Source organism: Convolutriloba macropyga, chromosome 3, assembly GCF_964194025.1.
Source record: "Convolutriloba macropyga chromosome 3, txConMacr16.3, whole genome shotgun sequence".
Taxonomy (NCBI): Eukaryota; Metazoa; Xenacoelomorpha; order Acoela; family Convolutidae; genus Convolutriloba; species Convolutriloba macropyga.
The window spans coordinates 17,935,553-17,952,727 of NC_134470.1; the positions used below are offsets into that span (position 1 = coordinate 17,935,553).

Here is a 17,175-nt window from a genome sequence, read left to right on the forward strand (position 1 = left end):
TCTTGTTATAAGCCAAGAAGAAATTACATTCAAGTAAGTATCAGAAATGTGAATACTTTAAGGACTGCAATATTTTTAAAACTTTTTCCGTTGTTAATAATCACGCTACTAAGAGATTAATTGATTTAATCAAGGCTGTATCAAAAAGCAGAAATGTGAAAAGAAAAATGTGGCCTCCGAGAATCTTAATGATTAGAAAATTTATTTCGTTTGCAAGATCAGCTAATTGAAAGACTGAAAACAGTTTGTTCAGTTTTCATTTTATTTTGATTTATTTACCTCTTAGGTGAGCAGAGAACTGAAAAAAATTGGTCGAAAAAGCAAAGTATTGCACACTCTGTACAAGGTTTTTGCCAACGAAATTTTTCTCGAATTCTATATTGTGGCCTCAAATAGTTTTAAAAACGCCTTGTTTGTGTATACTCTTAACCATGCAAAATGAAGTCTCGAAGTTCATGTAAAAATTTTTCGACTGCGTGACAAGCTTGACGTCAATTCTACTTGATCAATGTATTCAAATTTGTAGTTTGTCTGTTTTACATTATACTGCACGGTTTATGATCGCTAACTATTATGATTTTTCAACGTCATTATTTTAGCTGCTTAAAATGCTCATCTTTTGAACACATTCTGTTAAATTCTCCAAGAGTTGTTCACTTGCTGTGTTACAAATGTACTCTTGGCTGCTGGATTTTAAAAATTTACGTACTTACGCGCTTTTGGCAGAAAAAAAACTGTTGGCTTTATTTTTCATTTATAATGTGATTGCGATAAGACAACTAACTCGAACGATATTTATAATTTTCTAATTTTTGATACAACTCTCGTCAGCTTATAGTTGTGTGGTCAAAAACGATATTTGAAGAATGTAATTTTTTGTAAATGACAGAGCTTTCTATTTGAAGTTGAGTTATAATTTAAACGAGCAGCTAAAAGAGCCATGCGATCCATCTCTTCAGGGCTTTTTTGGGTTTGGGTGTTAATATTATTGGCGAGCTTGATTTCTAAATGTGGCGCCACTTGTTCTCCAGAAGTTGTCGGTAAGTTATTCATTTTTCATTTTCAGCAAAAACTCATTTTTTCTTTTAATTGACCTCATGGGTAACCTAAATACGCGAGCGCTGTAAAAACAATAGTTTTCGCAGCAAAACGAGTTTTTAAAACAATTTTAGCGACAATAAATGTGAGTTTATGTAGCCAAATAGGAGGAGGAATTTTGAACTCAGAAAGTTATATAACGTTAAGATCACTTTTGCTGGACCCACACTTAATTTTGAGCTTCGCTGTCTCTTCAATTCCACAAAATAAACGAACAATTAGCGAAAAAAATCGTCATTTTCGTTCAAGTGTTCTGCCTCGATGATACAATTAACATCAGCAAAATTTTAACACACCCCTAGCTTTTAATGGTTAGCCTGAAAAAATTTTCATAACAATTTCTCCAACAATCGCATTGTGTACTCTTATCAATGACAGGGTACGCGTTACACCGCGTTTTGTGAACTGTATTATAGATATTGTAGATTATATTGCAGATTACGCTATATTGTGGTTTACCATTACCATTGCCTTATTTGATACTCAATTAGTATCAATAAGTGATCGTTCAGCTTTTCGAAATTGCAAACCCCCGAGAAAGACAACTGTCCTAGCAACCTGTTAGGGAAATTAATTTGTTTATCAGATTTGATAATGTTTTGGAAAACTTTCTCGCGATGAACAGTTAACAAATATAACAAAAACTGCTGCTTTTGTTTATCCATTCAATTACTCAGTTACACGTCGGTGAAACCACGTTAGGTCTGGTAACAGACAGGAGGAGAAACTGACTCTGTGCATTTTACAAAAGTTTTCTTATTTATGAAATTTGTTCATCACAAACAAAGTTGGGTAGTATCAAATTTAACTCGGTTTTTACTTGATGTTTATTTGACAAGACTGAAATAACGCGTTTTGACTGATTTTTGCTAGTTTTTAAAGCTGCAGATCTACGGATATTCACGTGTTTTTCATATCAAAATTACATTTTTGATGATTTGAGAATACTATTTTGTCTGAGTTGGAGTTCACGATTCTTCATAGACTGCCGCACGTTCTCTAAATTGGTATAATTATCACAATATTAACTGGAATTGGCATACCAATTTCGGTACCTCACGCTTCATTTGAGCTTGATTCTTTGAACTGGTAATTAAGTTCATAATTTGTACATAAGTGACAGTAATGATTTGGTGGTAGTGAGGAAATTTGAGTTTTAGTTTCACATCATACTTGATATTCTCGTACTGGTTTTATGTTCAAAATTTTTTTTGACAAATGTGGACAAATCGATAGGTTTTTGATAGAGGGTAGCATTAAATTTTCAACTACATAATTTTCCTTTGAATTCGTTTCGTTATTTGGTAAGCTCAGCTCCAACACACACCCTATCTGATGAGGGGTTGAAATCTTCTATTAGCTTTTTGGAGTTCGGTAGTTATCTGTTAAACAAAAATGCTAAAAAATGTTAATTTGCTAAAAATTTTTTCTTTGTTAAAAATAAAATTTCAAATGGTAATAATTCAAGTAATTTTTTTTGTATTATCTTTATAAGTTGAATCACTTTTCTCTAATGTCTAATTTGAGGCTATCAAATTTACTCAAGGATGCTCTTCGTTTCTTCAGAATAATTGACGAACTAATCTAAATGCACGAAAACGGCTACGGTTCAGCTGAGTTGTAAACGGCCCTAATTTTTCTTCATGCCACGAGTTACTAATTTCTGTATGTTCTTTTTTATTCTTACTGGTGATTTTCAAATTTTGTCCGCAATCTTATATCGCAGAACAAAGAATTTCTTCACTCTTTTGACGAAAGACAAACAGCCTGCTTGTGGTTTTTTGCAGTTGAAATTGTGTGCAAAATATCAAGATTGTAATTATATGGCAACAACAACTGGCTATCCTTGTGGGAATCAGGCAAGAATTGTTGCCAGCAGATGCTTCACCGTGCCAGAATAGCCAGATTTTGCAATAGTGCTGTGAACTAATCATCCATTTATTGTCCCAACCAGGGCAATTAAAAAGAACTTCAGGCCAAATTGCCGTCTATGTGGTTTGAAAAGTACAATTTGCAACGTATCGCTTCGAAGTTAGAATTGCAAAACACATAATATTATATTAAATGTTGGCTGAAATTTGTCAACAGTCATTATGCAGTCTTGGTAAAAAAAAGCTTCCCCCATCCTCGTAGCTATCGAAAACATCATTCTGTTATTTTCAAATGGCGATCAGAAGACAGAACTTTTAGGCGTTGTTGACTGCGAAAATACAAAATAGCGGTCTTGGTAACTGCGGCATTATCGTGGAAGTAACACAGGAGCACTCGTTTTGAGAGATCATCACTTCAGATCTATTTTGACTGTTTTTTTCAAAATATTGGACGACCAAGAAAATCAGTGTCTTTTATTCTATTGCAATTGTGATAGCTGTAAACTGTTTCGCTTAATAAAGGATTCTGTTTATATAGTGTCATCATATATTACAAATCAAAATGCTCCCCCACAACGAAGAATACAATATAAAATTTTGATGCACGTAAAAGATCAAAGCAATAAATTTTTGAAATAAAATACATGATTTTGAAACGCACTTTTTTTAAAAAAAAAGTCTGAAAAACACGATTATGGTGTCCTTTTTTGCTCAAAGTGCAAAATTATGTTTAACTCTAAATGCTAATCGTCTTGCATGTGTCAGAATAAGAGATTTTGAGCCATCTCGGGAAGATTTTGTACTTGTATTTAAACAAGTATTTTATTAAATATTATTTGTTAAACTCTTTTATGTTCCAACACGACTAGTGAGAACAGTAAGAATGAACTTATTTATACAACACAATAGGAAAAAAACTTCCACCAGTCTTTAAATAGACCTTAATTACCAATGAATTAGGTTTCTTCGCACTTGTTTCAACTCAAGTTCGTCGTCTCAGTTTTTAATTTAGTCACTCTCGCCAATCAATACATTTCACCGAGAGTTTTGAATGGGAAATTATATTAATCACACAGCAGTCGAAGTTAAAATGTCTCGCATTTTGCTTTATCGAGGTGCTTTTGGTCGGTTGTTTCTAACATCACACTCAATCAAGTTTTACTAATAACTTTACTTACGTTGGTTTTTAAATTTATTAGTAAAATTTTTGATTCAGCTTCACTTAAGTTAAAATGATGATATCAATTAGTGATGTCTGTTCAAACAATTTTAGACTGTTGATTTATTTAATATGGAAGGATATAAGATGTTACAATAGAAATTTTGTCAACCATAGCAATTTTTTTGGGAAGATATGAAGATCGAAACAGTGGTTTGCTTATAGAACGTAGATAATCATCAACTTTGTGGTAAATTTTGAGTTTCAGAGGGGTTATGCATTCACAAAATTGTGTTCAATTGTGCAAACAAAATTATACTGTGCTCAAGTTGTACAATTATATGTCGCATAATTTATTTTTCTGCCGAAAAGTTTTTATTTTGCTTCGCTGAATATCTGAAAAAATTTTTAGGACCATTTATTTGTTTTACTCGAAAAAATTGATTTCTTTTGCCAGGTTCTAACTGATATAACTGCTTCATTTTCCTTTGTTTGTTTCACTCTTGAAAATTGGTCACAAATTACTTCAGGCTATACTTAAACCAGAGATCTATTGCTGCTTCATATACGATTTTTTAAAAAAAAATCTGATACCTTAACTTTCGCGTGTTGCTCTAATCTAAGGGTAAGATTCGGAGCTTAGATGGTGGGTTGGTTTTTGAGTGAACATGATTATGATAATGCGGTCTTTTGGTCCAACTTTTTTTTTGAAAACTGCTGCCTATAGTTGTCATTATTTTGTGATTTAAACACTTTTCAAATTGAGAAATGATCTTTATATGTATCCAAATTAACCTCCAATAAACTATTTGGCACAGGTTCAGCAAGCATTGCTATTAAGTTAGTTTGGGCATAATATGCTAACGCACACCTCATAAAAATTATAATAACACTCATTTTGAGCATTTTCTTTTAAATTGCCCACTCTTTGAGACATATTTTTGAAGGTCTTTCACAATCTGGCGCCACGACATCATCAATCCAGCTCACTTTCACCCACAGCTGCCCAGTTGTGCCCCAAGGAAGTACAATTACGAACTACAGACTGTGGAGGGACGGGACAATCCTCATCAAGGAGTTCGAGTACGACCCTGGACAGAGTCCCTATACTCTCACTGACAATGGAGGCACCATATTTGGAAAGGAGGATGGACTGGAGCCGGGCACTATCTACAATTACACGATCCATTTCGATTCTTCAAGTGCTGAGGCTGCGGGAGCTTTCTGCACTGGTTGGTAACTCAGCTGATAAATTCGAACAGAGTTACAAATTTCGGTGTCCCGCTTTTTCACCCCTATTTTCCTAATTTTCCTATTTTCCACTGATTTCCTATTTTACACTGGTTGAGGGGCTGGTAAATCATCAAAATTATCCACACAATAATCAGCCACAAGCGTCAAAAGCTTCCTCTGTTATGGTTGGAGAGAACTTCGTGAGACTTCTTATAGGCACCTCGGCCTCACCGATGTAATCAGAATTCCAATTCACTCTTGCGGATTTAATTGTGTGATAATTGATAGCAAACGCACACCTACAACTCGGGCAAACTTGGTTTTAATCAATAAATTTACTTGATGTATAGCTGAGACACTAACATGACGTTATCCAGTGACCTCTTGCAGAATAACCTACAAGTTACAGGGTATAAATCAAAGAAAAATCATATTGAAAGTTTTTATTCTAACGTTGTCTATAATTTTTCATGATCACAGTATGACACATTTTAAAATACATATATTAACATTCTGAGATTTATACTGGCTCAGTAATGAAATAGACGTTGATACATCTCCGGGTTTTTATTCCATTTCAGTGCCTGCGAAGCCGACACATGCCACATACTACGCCATAGATACAACTTCAATTGGAATCTCAATTGTGCCAGACGCATTCTACCCATCTGGGTCATCTAACTTCATCGTCACTATTTCTGGCTCAACACTGGGCTCTATCAGTAAGTTGTCAACAAATCAGTAAAAATTTATCATTTTGGTTATTTTCGGAGGTGTTCGCTGTTTGAACCCCTCCCAGTGAAACGAAACTTGATAGCCTTGATAAGAAATTTACTTAGTAATGGATAATCTTGCCAAGATCTTGCCATGTTACATGACAAGATACTATCGAGAATAATATCGAAATATGTACGAATTTGCAAGTGCTTTTCATGGCTGTCGAGAAACAAATTCTTGGCAATATTTTCGAAAAAAATTAACCCTGACATGGCAAGCCCCCTGCCTTCTATTTCTGGGTTAAATATTTAATTTGAAAAAAAAAATTGTTTTAAGGCTGAAAATTTTGCCCTAAATTTGTGTTTTGAATTCACTTGAGATTTTTTGTTCTTTTCTTGGGATGTGATAAATCGAACAGCAATTAGACATGACAAAAAGTATCAAGATTTCTCAAGATTTTGTCATGAAGTTTTAAGAAATGTTCATGGCTCATCCTGATAATATTTACATGCAATGTTGGTATTTCAAGTTCTTGGGAAGATGTTTCAAGTTTTGCAAGTGATGTCAAGATCATGCATGTCTTATCAAGGCGCATCAAGTATCGATTCACAGTTCTATTATATATTCACAGTTCTATGTTCTATATTCACAGTCCCTTTCTTATCAAACTAAGCAAATCATTACCATTGCAAAAAGAAGCATTAATCTGTTCGCACATTATAACAAAACTAAAATTCACTTAGAGGGTAGTCCCATCTATTCTTCATATAAACTGTGGGTCACAGGTTGCATTAAGTAAGTTCTTTGTAGGAAAACGCCAGGCAAAAACATTGACCGAAAATTGGTTTAATGTTTTTTTACCTCTTTACGGAAATGTCCGCATTCTGGCATCAGGCAGATTTACTTATACAATTCAACCTAGTTTATTAAAAAGTTTATAGGAACAAGATTTATTTTGGTAATGTAAGTGAAGTTAAAATACTTGAGAACAGTGTTTCCAGACAGCTGAAAATTGAGGCATTCGAATTTTGGGCATAGAACAGAATGTATTTTTTATTATGTATCGTGATGCTCCTTCAATAGCAGTTTACATGTTGTACATACTATGCATATGAAAAAAAGTTATAGATGAAAAAATCTTCCTCAAATTCTACTAAAAACACCGGTTTATACCTTGTACCACTGAAAAGGAACTATTAAGACGTACTCTTCGCAAAAGTTAAAACAGGAAAATTTAAAAATTTCAAAAACGATTTTTAATTAAATGCTCTTTTTTGGTAATCTAAAAATATTCATAACCAAGAATTAAGTTGCGAAAAAATCATAGATTTTGAATACTTCTATACTTGCTTGAGAACTCTACCTCGCTCATGTGTTGAGTCAGCGCCCCTGCAAAATCAAAAGCAAATTAATTAGTATCTTCCATGTGTTGATTACATGCTTTTGTGGAATCCAGCCTCAACTGGCCACCAATTCCATAAAATTGAGAATTTTTCTTTCAGTGGATTTGGAGCATGTAACTTTGTTAAGATTAAAGACCAGGCTTGTAGATCCCAAATAATATTTTTGCATTCCGTAGAACCTCAACGATTTAATACTGATTCTTCTCCAAAGCTTTAAAAGATATGGCGGAAATTAGATTTTCACAAAGATCTCAATTTTATTAAATGAAATGCAACCGCAAGAAAAAAAACAAGCTCAATGAGCGACGAACGAAAACTGTAACATTTAACAATAAAGTACTCGAGCTTACATCGTTAGATTTATGAATTCTACTGGTTGTTGGTTTGAATTTTCTGATTTTCTGAATTTTTCGGGTTTTTCTGTAAATCGAAGAATTACCTAATCAAACTATATTTCAGGGCATTTTCGTCCTAACGTTACATATCTAGGGTATCTAGGGAACCAATCTCTCTTATTGGAACATAAGAGAAGATTTGAAAAAAATTTTAGAAAAATTTCTTCACTTTATTTTTAAAAACAATTTGAATTTTTTTGGGAAATTCTTGTTTCCACTGAATTTCTGTTAACTTGCAGTCAGAATTTGAAAGCGTGAGATTATTGGGATTAAACTTTTCCTCGGTGTCAAGAAATGTCAAGGAAATGCTAGCCCCCTCTAATTTTGGACGGAGTTAGACCTCAAAACAGTTAGCGTTCTACGAGAAATCATTTCAGCTGCGTTTTCAGACAGATATAGTAGTAGAATCTGGTTAACAGAACTTTAAATTGTTCGTTGTTTGCCAAGACTCGACAACTCAACTCATGACCTTAGTTTCTCCTAGCACGTTAAATCATGTGCTCATTTTGGTGCGCATTATTCTTATGCTGATGTGATACCTCTGACTGTAGAGATATGCAATTGAGCAACGAATGCTTGTCTATTTTGGAGAGGTTGGATTCTTCTTGCGAATCCACTGTAAAACGCGTAGCTTGCAATTACGGTCTTTACTTTTACTAAACAATAGTGTAACAAATGTATTTCTATTCTGACGACGTGGAATGCTGACTCAATTCCACAATAGGCTATTCTAGCTTCAAAACAGGAGAGATTGACAAACAATTGAATTTGAGAATAACTGATGAAAGAAAGGAAATTGATATTAATAATAAAGTGGGAAGTGTGAACACATCTGAATACTTGACTTTTTAGTCGGAGGTTAAACTTACTAAGTGAATGACTTAGAGGACTATATTTAAACTTAAATGACATAAAGGCAGTTTTAATTTAGTACATTTTCGAACTATGACATAACCGTATCACATATCCGTGACTTTGACAAAAGTCTTGAAAACTGCAAGTTAACAAACTTTTAAATATAAATAACATATTTTCTGGTTAGTCGAAATCGAAGTGGTCATAGTCAGAGTCATAGTTGGCATCGTAAATACTATATCTTTGCATCATAGTTTGAAACTGATTTACTCGTTCTCCTATCGTGGCTGAAGTACCAAGGGTAGCAACTTCAGAAGAGGTGTCATCGACATTATTGACACGTGGTTTTGGATTCACTAGAATCTTCGACTTTCTGCCAACCTTTGCAAAATAATAAGCTATTCCACAGTTTTTACAGTTTTTTCCACGTGCAGGACAAATAATGAAGGTGATCGGTGGATCAGCCGTAACTACAATTTGTGCAGATTGTTTGCTTCACAAAATTATTTGATGTTGATCTAGGTCTACTCCAGGAGTATTGATTACTATTAATTGACGTGTTAGTTGCCTGATTTGAAACAGCATGTGCTGCTTTTCCCGATATTTTTAACCATTTGCTCCATCTCAATGTTTATTGCCACTTCCAATGTTTTCTTGGGCGACCTCGTTTCTTTCAGTAGTTCTACCTTTTTTTCTCGATCTTGCATATTGGCGATGAATACATATCCGATTATGTATTTCTCGTGGCTACCAAAATCACAGTTCAGCAATAGTTCTCGACAAAATCCCTAAAACTTCTCGACTGGATCTTCGTTGAAATGTTTTTTTCGGATGTTATGTTTCCTCTTCTTAGTCAAAACGTTATCCGAACTATCCCAAAGGTCTTTGTCGAAATTTGGTCAATCTGTTTTGTTGGTTCTTGAGAACCGAGTATCCGACGGCCTTCCGTGCCAAGAGTGAGGTATGTAAGTGAGACAGTTTTGGTATCACAGAACTTCCATGGTCTATCGGCGCACAAAATTCATGCTGCCTCAATTTTCTGGCATTTGTTGAGCCATTAATTTTTAAATTGTTCGCTTCGAATTCTGCGATCTATCTCACTTTGCGCAGTGCTATTGTCCACATCTTCTTCATAGATAGATCAGTGACTTTTTTGTGGTGACTCTCTTAGGATATCGATTGAAATGACCTGTTTAGCGATGATTGCCGACTTCAAAATTATTCTCCAACGTTCTCAGAGTAGGTTCCCGTGTTGGTGGTTCTCAAAAGGGTTCTATTCCCAGAAGTGCTTGTTTGGTAGGTGCTGACTGCGCTATGTGATATCTCTGACTGCAGAGATATGCAACTGAGCAATGAATGCTTGTCTATTCTGGAGAGGTTGGATTCGTGGTGCAAATCCACTGTAAATTGTGTAGCATGCAATTATAGTCTTTACTTTTACTGGACAATATTGTTACAAATGTAACTCTATTCTGACGATGTGGATTGCTGACTGAATTCCATAATAGGCTATTCTTGCTTCGGAAAAAAGGAAATTGATAATAACAACAAAATGGGAAGCGTGAACACATCTGAACACTTGACTTTTTAGTCGGAGGTTAAACTTACCAAAGTGAGTAACTTGGAGGATTATATTTAAACTTAAATGACATAACGGCAACTATTAATTTAGTACATTTTCAAACTATGATATAACCGTATTACTTATCCGCGGTTTTGACAAAAAATTTGAAAACTGCAATTTAACAAATTTTTAAATATAAATAACAGATTTACTGGTTAGTATAAATATTAATATAATGTTTACAATAACTATAGTGTTTTCAATAACAACATGGTTAACCAAACTGCTAAATATAAAGAGCATATGCAACACGAATGCAACCTGTTTAGAACTAAGAACAATTGAATTAGATGAACATAAAATTTTTGCCATTAATAAGGCTAACATGACCACAAAGTATTTCCGATAAATGAACAATTAATCTGTCAACAAATAATTTAAAATTGCAGATTTTAAAAAGAAATGCATAATTTGAAAAGGATTGTTTAAAATTGTTTTTAAATTTGATTCTCCGCTACAAATACATTCACGCTGACTTCTCGCTCCTAGTCTGCATAGTTGTTCTCTGCAGGTGTAGTCCCGATGGGTCGTATACGAGGATCCGGTGGGCTTGCATGGGGCAGTTGAAACGAATTTTCGACTAGTGGTGGTTGCGATGCTACTTCCTGTATAACTGTCTCAATGAGAGGAGTAGCAGGTTTTGGACGTTTGAGAGCGGGAATTGATTCTTGGTCACTGACAGAGCATGCTGAGCTCTCAGTTCCATAGTAGTGTGGTTCTCTGCGATTTTTTTTCGCTCTGAAATTGTTGGAGTTGATGTTGACGATGCGGCCGACGTTTTGTGTGTGGCAGACAATTTTTGGATGCAACTTGTGGAGGCTTGGGGCGTTTTTGGCTTTCGGGAAGACATAGTTTTCGAGATGTTGCTATTCGCCGACGAAACTCCCGACGTCTTGTCTGCCTGTCGATGTCGGATCTTAATATCACCTCTGTACTTTTTCTTCAACTCTTTCGAGTGTAGCGCAATCTCCTCTTCCGTTTTTTGTTGTAGGGGAGTGGACGCTTCTGAACAAACTGCCACAGGTCGGTATTTCGTTCGTCTTTAGTGCCGAATTTAGCTATGTTGCTATTACGGAACTTTAACTCAGGGACATCGTGTTCTTTGATCACTGTTGTTGTCGGGGATTTATGTACCACTGTACTTCCAGGTGCCACGGTGTCCCAAAGGTCTGACAAATCCCGCTTTGATCTTTTCGACACTTTTCTGGCCAGCTTCCACTCTAATGATTGTTCCGATTAGGGTATCGGGTTAAATTGCTTTGGGTGAAGAATAAAACTGGATACTGCTTTATTCTTCTCTCCGTTGTATCTTCGACCCGCATCCACCTGAGTTTTTGTCATTGCCTATGCAGTAAGTATGTCGCTCCGTTCCCCTGTCACCGATCCCTTATCATGGAGGTAATCTTCAACTGGGACTGTGTCTGCGTCTAAATAGTAATTGAGTATACTTTGAAACAAAAGATTAGATGATTTTGGTGTTGTACTTATGTTACTAAGTGTGTATTTGGTTTTCTTCCGAAGTGTGCTGAGCAAAGTGTTACATTTGAAGACTTTTGTTTGCATATACGTAATTGATACACTATTGACTTTATTGATTCTTTAATTGTATGTGTATTATTTCTATTAGCTCATTTCGTGCAGCTTAGTCGTCTTTTAATTGTTTGTATCAAACGCTCCACTAATCCAATTGCTCTCTGAACATTAGCAGGCGCTGTAATAATGTTATTATTATTTTGTTTGCAGAAGTTTTTAACTTTTTTCCTATATGACAGTCTGCTTGATCTAGCCTATTATTTCTAGGAATTCCGTGTATTCATCTAATCAGAGACTTCTACTGTGGGATACTTAGAGAAACGATCAGTACATGCCAGAAAATTTACATCTTGGTCTTTTTCACTTGTAATCGATGCACCAAAATCTATTTGTACTTCTTCATTAGGTTCGGAACAATTTACTAAAGGTTGCTTTTTCCACGCTGGAATAAGGGGTTTAAAATTCTTGCCAATCTCAGTGCATTATTTACATTTTAAAGCTTTTTTTAGAATTTCTCGATGCATATAAGGCCAAAATGCATACTGCCAGAGGGTGATCATGCCTCAACATCCTGAATGCGTTAGCTGCAGAGATTCAAGTACTGCGTCTTGAATCGAGTTCGGGATGGCCACTCTTTCGTCAACGCAAATGCATTCCAAACGAACGTGTTGATCTGTCCAGTACGAGTGGAGGTAAGGATTCACGTCCTTGCATCTCTTTTCGTCTCCTTGGAGGATGCAATCCCTGACCTCTTTTTGAGCTTTGCATCTTTGCTTGTCAACACCGCAAGGAATCTTTTCGTAAAGAGCTTCAACAATTTGTTTTCGAAAACTTCTTTTTTTCAAAAGTTCCAAGTTTGGAGATGCACGGCCTCCATTTGAGGAGCGGGTGGTGTTTACCCCCGAATTGGGACTGGATTGAAAGGTGACGTGGCCAAATGTAGGTGCTGGTGGAATTTGGGGGCGGTATCAGTTGCATCACTCATGTGAGAGTTGTTTTTGTAGTGGAAAAGTACTGGATTTGCAGAACTGGAGAGAAGCAACTGATTTTTGAGGTGATTTAAGGCAGAAAGCAATATGGATTGGTTTTTTTGTTGAGCAACTGAGGCACGTGGGGAATGTGTGTGATTTACGCTTTTAAAAGGCTGTGATTGACAGATTTATGGTGTGGAATTTGTATAAATTGCTAAAACCGTGTCACGAATGCGGGTAATTGTTGCAACCGCAAATTCTTCATCTTATTCGTTTGTAACTTTTTGCTTTTTGATTTGGTTGGCGAGAAATGTAATCTACTCACTCCATTGTCGCGCCTGATATATGTTCAAAATTAAAACCAAAGGGTAATAAGCAATCTACCCAGCCAGTTAGACGACTATTGTATGATTTGTTAGATTTATGTTCTTTCGTGATTGATAGTAATGCTCGATGATCAGCGATAATAGTTACTGATTTCTAAATAAATAATATATAAAGTATCCAACAGACCACAGTACCCTTTATAATTCTACTTCTGTAACGCTATAGCGTTCCTCATCCGATTTAAGGAATTGAGACGTGAAAGCGACGGTATGCCAACCTCTTGGTGAACGCTGTTCTAATGCATCCCCCAATCCAGCTCTAGAGGCATCGCATTTTCCAAGTGTGGATTATAGTGTGTATTTTCTGTAGCGTTTGCTACTTTTTCTTTAATGTATTGGAAGTGAGTTTCAAGTTCATTATTCTAGAAGAATTTAGTGTTTTTTTAAATAGAGGTCGAAGTGGATGACATAATTGAGACACATTTGGTATGAGTTTGCCTAAGTAGTGCACAGATCCTAAAAATGAACGTAGTTGCTTTAATTTTTTAGGTGCTGTTAGTTTCAAAATAGCCAATGTTTTAGTCTCAAGTGTTGCGTTTCCGGATTGAGTAAACTTGTAACCCCACTCTGTTTCCGTTTTAGCAAAGTCACACTTGGGTAGGTTTATTATAAAGTTATCTTCATTAGTTTTTTAAGACATTTGTAGACTAACTTTAAGTGGTCTTCTTTTGAACAACGACTAACAGCTATGATGTCAACTAAAAAGCAATGAATGTTACCTAGTTTAACTAAGGTGCAACCCATTACTTTTTGAAAGGCTGCCGGCACGTCTGTTAACACGTAAAATCCAGTAATGAAACGATATGTGCCTTTAGATTCGCCAAAAACTATGTTAAAATTGCAGTGGCTGGAAGTTTTCAGGTCTTTTTATTGATTTTATTGATTTTTTGTCGATTTTTATTGATTGTATGCGTATTTCAAATCCAAGGTTGAAAAATAAGCTCTTTTAAATGAGGCATTTGGATTTAAATTTTGTTGAATCGTGTCAATTAAATTATCAACATTGGTCATTTTGTATTTATTTTTATGAATTGATTTTGGGGCCGAGGGCTAATTTAACGGTTCTATCTCCTTTTGGAGACTAAAGCTAACTTAACGGTTTTATCTCGTTCTACAATTATAATAATTGGAGATATGTATTTTTTTATCTGAACAACTCTTCAATTTTATTAAGTATTTTTCATCTAATAATTTTTGAAGTTCAGCATTTACTAAATGTTGACGATTTACGGGGACTCGTCGTCCTTTTTGAGGAGTTGGTGTAAAATGGTGGTGAAATGTAGATTTATTTGTGTGTTTTAATCCTCTGCCGATTCCAGAGATTAAGACAAGAAAGTTAAGAGCTATTTGTTACTTGATTAAAAATTGATTTTGATCGACATTTATTACTTGTTTAATTTGCGTCAGTGCAAGTCCGAGCTGTGGGAACAATTCTCGCCCAATTATTGATCTGTGACCATTACTAATAACTGTTACGTTGACATATTCAGCCGCCCAATCATTGCATTTCACGTACGTATTGATTACGCCAAAAGTCTTGAATAATTCATTAGAGAAGGTTTTGAGGTCGAGGTTTTCCGGAGACTGTACCGAATAGTGTTCTTGACTATTCAAAACCACTGCATTGCTTAGACTTTTATTTTTGATGATGCAAATGCTCGCCGAATCTACTAATGCTTTTGTCTAAGTGTTTCCGGAGCGGATATCCACGTTAACCGGCTCCACTTCTCTGATGTTGTCACTATCAGAAATATTAGCTACACAGTTGTCGTCGAAGTCGTCAAAGTCAGAGTCATAGTTGGCATCGTAATTACTATATCTTTGCATCATAGTTTCAAACTGGTTTACTCGTTCTCCTACCGTGGCTGAAGTACCAAAAGCAGCAACTTCAGAAGAGGAGAGAGGTCATCGAATTTATTGACACGTGGTTTTGGATTCACTGGAATCTTCGACCTTCTGCAGACCTTTGCAAAATGATTAGCTATTCCACAGTTTATAAAGTTTTTTCCAAGTGCAGGACTGTTCTGACGGTGACTAGTGGACTAGCCGTAACCACAATTTGGGCAGATTATTGGCTTCACAAAAATATTTTTTGTTGATCGAGGTATACTCCAGGAGTTTTGATTACTATTAACTGACGTGTTAATTGCCTGATTTGAAACAGCATATGCAGCTCTTCCCAATATTTTCTTGTATGCTTTTGAAGTGTATGCTTCTTGTATGGTTTATATTGCTTTTGAAATCCCATCTTAAGGTTTATTGCCACTTCCAATGCTTTCTTGGCCGACCTCGTTTCTTTCAGTAGTTCTCTCTATTTTTCTCGATCTTGCATATTGGCGATGAATACATATCGGATTATGGATTCTTCGTGGCTACCAAGATCACAGTTCAGCGATAATTCTCGAAGACATCCGTAAAACTTCTGGACTGGCTCTTCTTTGAGTTGTTTTTGTCGAATGTTATGTTTCTCTGCTTAGTGAAAACGTTATCCGAACTATCCCAAAGGTCTTTGTCGAAATTTGGTCAATCTGTATTGTTGGTTCTTGAGAACCGAGTATCCGACGTGCCAAGAGTGATGTATGTAAGGGAGGCAGTTTTGGTATCACAGAACTTCCATGGTCTATCGGCGCACAAAACTCATGCCGCCTCAATTTTCTGACAATTGTTGAGCAATTCATTATTAAATTGTACATTTAGAATACTTCGATCTCTCTCACTTTGCGCCGTGCCATTGTCCACATCTTCTTCATAGATAGGTTCAGGGGGAAAATTGACTTTATCTTGTGGTGACTTTCTTAGGATATCGATTGAAATGCCCTCTTTAGCGATGAATGCTGACTTCAGAATTATTCCCCAACGTTTTTATTTCAAAGGAGGTTCCAGTGTTGGTCGTTCGCAAAAGGGTTCTATTCGCAGAAGTGCTCACTTGTTAGGTGCTGACTGCGCCATGTGATATCTCTGACTGCAGAGATATGCAATTGAGCAATGAATGCTTGTCTATTTTGGAGAGGTTGGATTCGTGGTGCGAATCCACTGTAATTTTTGTAGCATGCAATTACGGTCTTTACTTTTACTAGACAAGAGTTTTACAAATGTATTTCTATTCTGACGATGTTGAATACTTACTCATTTCCACAATAGGCTATTCTTGCTTCAAAACAGGAGAGATTGATAAGCAAGTGATTTTGCGATTAACTGTTGAAAGAGTGAAAATTGATATTAATAATAAAGTGGGAAATTTGAACACATCTGAATACTTACTTTTTAGTCGGAGGTAAAATGTACCTAAGTGAATGACTTGGAGGAATATATTTAAACTTAAATGACATAAAGGCACCTAATAATTTAGTACACTTTCGAACTATGATACATCCGTATCACAGCTGAGTATCTCAATTTTACTTATTTGTTAATCGAGAAATTTTTCTGAAATCAAGATTTTTTTAGAATGACGTATGACTCAGATTTTGTTTTTCAATTTGGGTTGTTTATCGCTGTTTTCTATACGCGAGATTTTTATTAGTTCTTTAGAAATGTAATTCCTTTCGTTTCTGTCTGATCGCATTCTTTTTATTTTGTTTTGTCGAAAACAGAAACAAGTACAAGTGTCTGTGATATTAAAGAAAAGTCTAGGATTTCGTCTTTTTAAAAGCTTCATACATAATTTTTTTCGAACATGGAAAAGTTTGATGTGGAGCCAATTTATGAAAATATAAAAGTCTTCGTTATTTACTTACGAGTTTCAATTCTTCGAAAATAATTCCTCTTCATTATCTTGCCTTCAACCGCATACCCATTTTAATATTCGAGGTTTGGGATCGCAGAGGCTCTTTAGTGTTGATAACACTGTTGTGTGCAGTACTTGCTCGGTGTTTACAAAAGACGTTAAAACTTAGCGTCGAATACTTGTTTCAATTGTTTGGAGGGCTC

At 35.5% G+C, this 17,175-nt stretch overlaps 1 protein-coding gene across 1 annotated transcript in view; it reads left to right on the forward strand.

Annotated features, from left to right (window-relative positions):
- The first annotated feature begins 653 nt into the window (after nt 1–653).
- The window catches only part of LOC142336553 (uncharacterized), a 141,932-nt gene continuing 125,410 nt past the window's right edge, over nt 654–17,175 (forward strand). Inside the window, exons 1-3 of the mRNA XM_075385462.1 lie at nt 654–1,040; nt 5,076–5,360; nt 5,943–6,083. Of these exons, the coding sequence (XP_075241577.1) occupies nt 941–1,040; nt 5,076–5,360; nt 5,943–6,083 (526 nt within the window). The 5' untranslated portion in view covers nt 654–940. The remainder of the gene's footprint in view (nt 1,041–5,075; nt 5,361–5,942; nt 6,084–17,175) is intronic.